Genomic DNA, 1977 nt, shown 5'->3' with positions numbered 1-1977 from the left:
TGCGGGGGCTGCTGCGGCGGGGGCGGCGCCTGCTGCTTGGACATCCACACGTGGCCCGCGCCCGTCGGGGTCGCCGCCGTGCTGCTGATGCCGTAGCTGCCCGTGTAGGTGACCTGGCCGTGCGTGGCCGGCACCCCCGGGTGGCCGTTGGGCGGCAGGTACTGGTCGAATTCGTTGACGTCGAAGGTCTCGATGTTGGAGATGACGTCGCTGCTCAGCTCGCCGATGTCCACGTCGCGGAAGTCGATGGGGGGCTGTCGGCCCCCCTCTGGCAGGGGGCGCCCCTCTCGTTTCAGGTCAGCCTTGCCCGGCTGCACGTCGGTTTTGGGGGTGGTGGGTGGCGTCGGGGGGCCCTGGGATTGCCCTGCGGGCAGGGAAAAAGAAGCAGCACAGAAAAGTCAACAGGGGCCGCGCAAAGGCCTCACTCTTAGGAACCCTCCTGGGACCCCCAACACCCTCCAAGCTTAAAAGTGTTCTAAGGATCCGCTACCCCGCGGGAGACGCGCAGCCCCGGATAGGAGTCGCCAAATGATTAACCTGCCGGTACACATTTGTCAATCTCCTTTTATCAGGGGGAGGGTCTGAGGCCCTGAGGGTCGGGAAGACCAAATTGCTACTTGTAGAAGAACCCTGTGTGTGCTTTTGGGGTGGCGGAGAAGAGAAGAAGGGAGAAAAGCTGTAAAGGCATGTTACCTCGCCGTAACAGTTAATCCCCTAGGATGTCTCTACCCGTGTGTGTGTGTGTGCGCGCGCGCGCGGGCGCAGGGGCTTCGCGGGGCCCTGGGCAGGGAGGGAAAAAGGATTAGGCGCTAAGGGTAGTTTTCCCTTCCCCGGGGAGCGCAAAGTCCCTAACCTGAGTCTGCCAAGTGGAGACCTGGGGGTTTGCCCGTCGGCCTTGGGAAGCGCAGCCTGGAGCTGGGGGGAACGGAGTGGGGGGTGACTCACCCGAGTGCTCGCCGCCCGGGGAGTGCACCTCGCTCATGCCCGAGGACGAGTGCGGCGAGTCGGCCTGCAGCGCCTTGAAGATGGCGTTGGGGGAGATGTGCGTCTGCTCGGTGGCCTCCTCGGCCTCCGCCTGGCCGTTCTTCACCGACTTCCTCCGCCTCGGCTGGTACTTGTAATCCGGGTGGTCCTTCTTGTGCTGCACGCGCAGCCGCTCCGCCTCCTCCACGAAGGGCCGCTTCTCACTCTCGTTCAGCAGTCTGGGGGCGGGGGAGAGGGGCGCAGAGAGAAACAGAGGGGCTTCTGTGAAACCGGCTGAGCTGTCAGGTCGGCGGGAGGAGGGGCGACCCCGACCGCTCGGCTTCTGCGCACACAACCCCTTCCTCCCTGCTCCCTGCTTGCCAGCCACTGCTGCAGCTCATAACTTTTCTTTAAAAAAAAAAAAAAAAAGTAAAGAGAGAGAGAGAGAGAAAAATAAGAGAAAAATCTCGGTTCTTTCAGTCGGACCTGAGCGGTCACTCCCGGCCCCGCCCTCTCATCTTCTATTTTGGAAACCCTGGAGATGAAAATAGCTCTCCGGGGCTCGGCTCTAAGTGCCTCTGCCGCTGTAGTTTACCGGTCCCCGCCCCCATCTTCTTAAAAAACTTTCCCCAAACACACTTAATCGCCATGGAGCTCCTCCTGCTCCGCACCCCCCCCCCCTTGCGTCCACCTATTTCCAGCAGCACTCGCCCCATTCCTGCCTGGAGTCTCCTCTAGCCTTGATGTCCCCCTCCCACCTCCATCCCATCCTCTCGTGTGTAAGGCTGCACGGGAGAGCGCAGTTGAAGAGAAAGAGGGGCAAACATCACTTCCCACCCAACCCCCCACTTAGGATTGAACTTCACAGCGACGCGAGATAAGGCTGGCAGCCCCCTCCCACCCTCTGCCTCTCTCCGTCCCCTTCCCCCTAGCCCTCCCTTCCCCAAGAGCAATCCAAAAACTTTGTCAAACTCTGAGCCAAGTTACACTTCGTCCCTCCCCCGCCCCCCCCCC

At 61.7% G+C, this 1977-nt stretch overlaps 1 protein-coding gene across 1 annotated transcript in view; it reads right to left on the bottom strand.

Annotated features, from left to right (window-relative positions):
• The window catches only part of SOX9 (SRY-box transcription factor 9), a 3590-nt gene that overhangs the window by 586 nt on the left and 1027 nt on the right, over window positions 1-1977 (bottom strand). Inside the window, exons 2-3 of the mRNA XM_029927076.1 lie at window positions 946-1202; window positions 4-364 (exon numbers count right to left, since the gene is read on the bottom strand). Coding sequence (XP_029782936.1) covers window positions 4-364; window positions 946-1202 — 618 coding nt within the window. The remainder of the gene's footprint in view (window positions 1-3; window positions 365-945; window positions 1203-1977) is intronic.

The sequence above is a fragment of the Suricata suricatta genome, chromosome 17, assembly GCF_006229205.1.
Source record: "Suricata suricatta isolate VVHF042 chromosome 17, meerkat_22Aug2017_6uvM2_HiC, whole genome shotgun sequence".
Classification (NCBI taxonomy): Eukaryota; Metazoa; Chordata; class Mammalia; order Carnivora; family Herpestidae; genus Suricata; species Suricata suricatta.
This window is presented reverse-complemented; position numbering and strand designations above follow the sequence as displayed.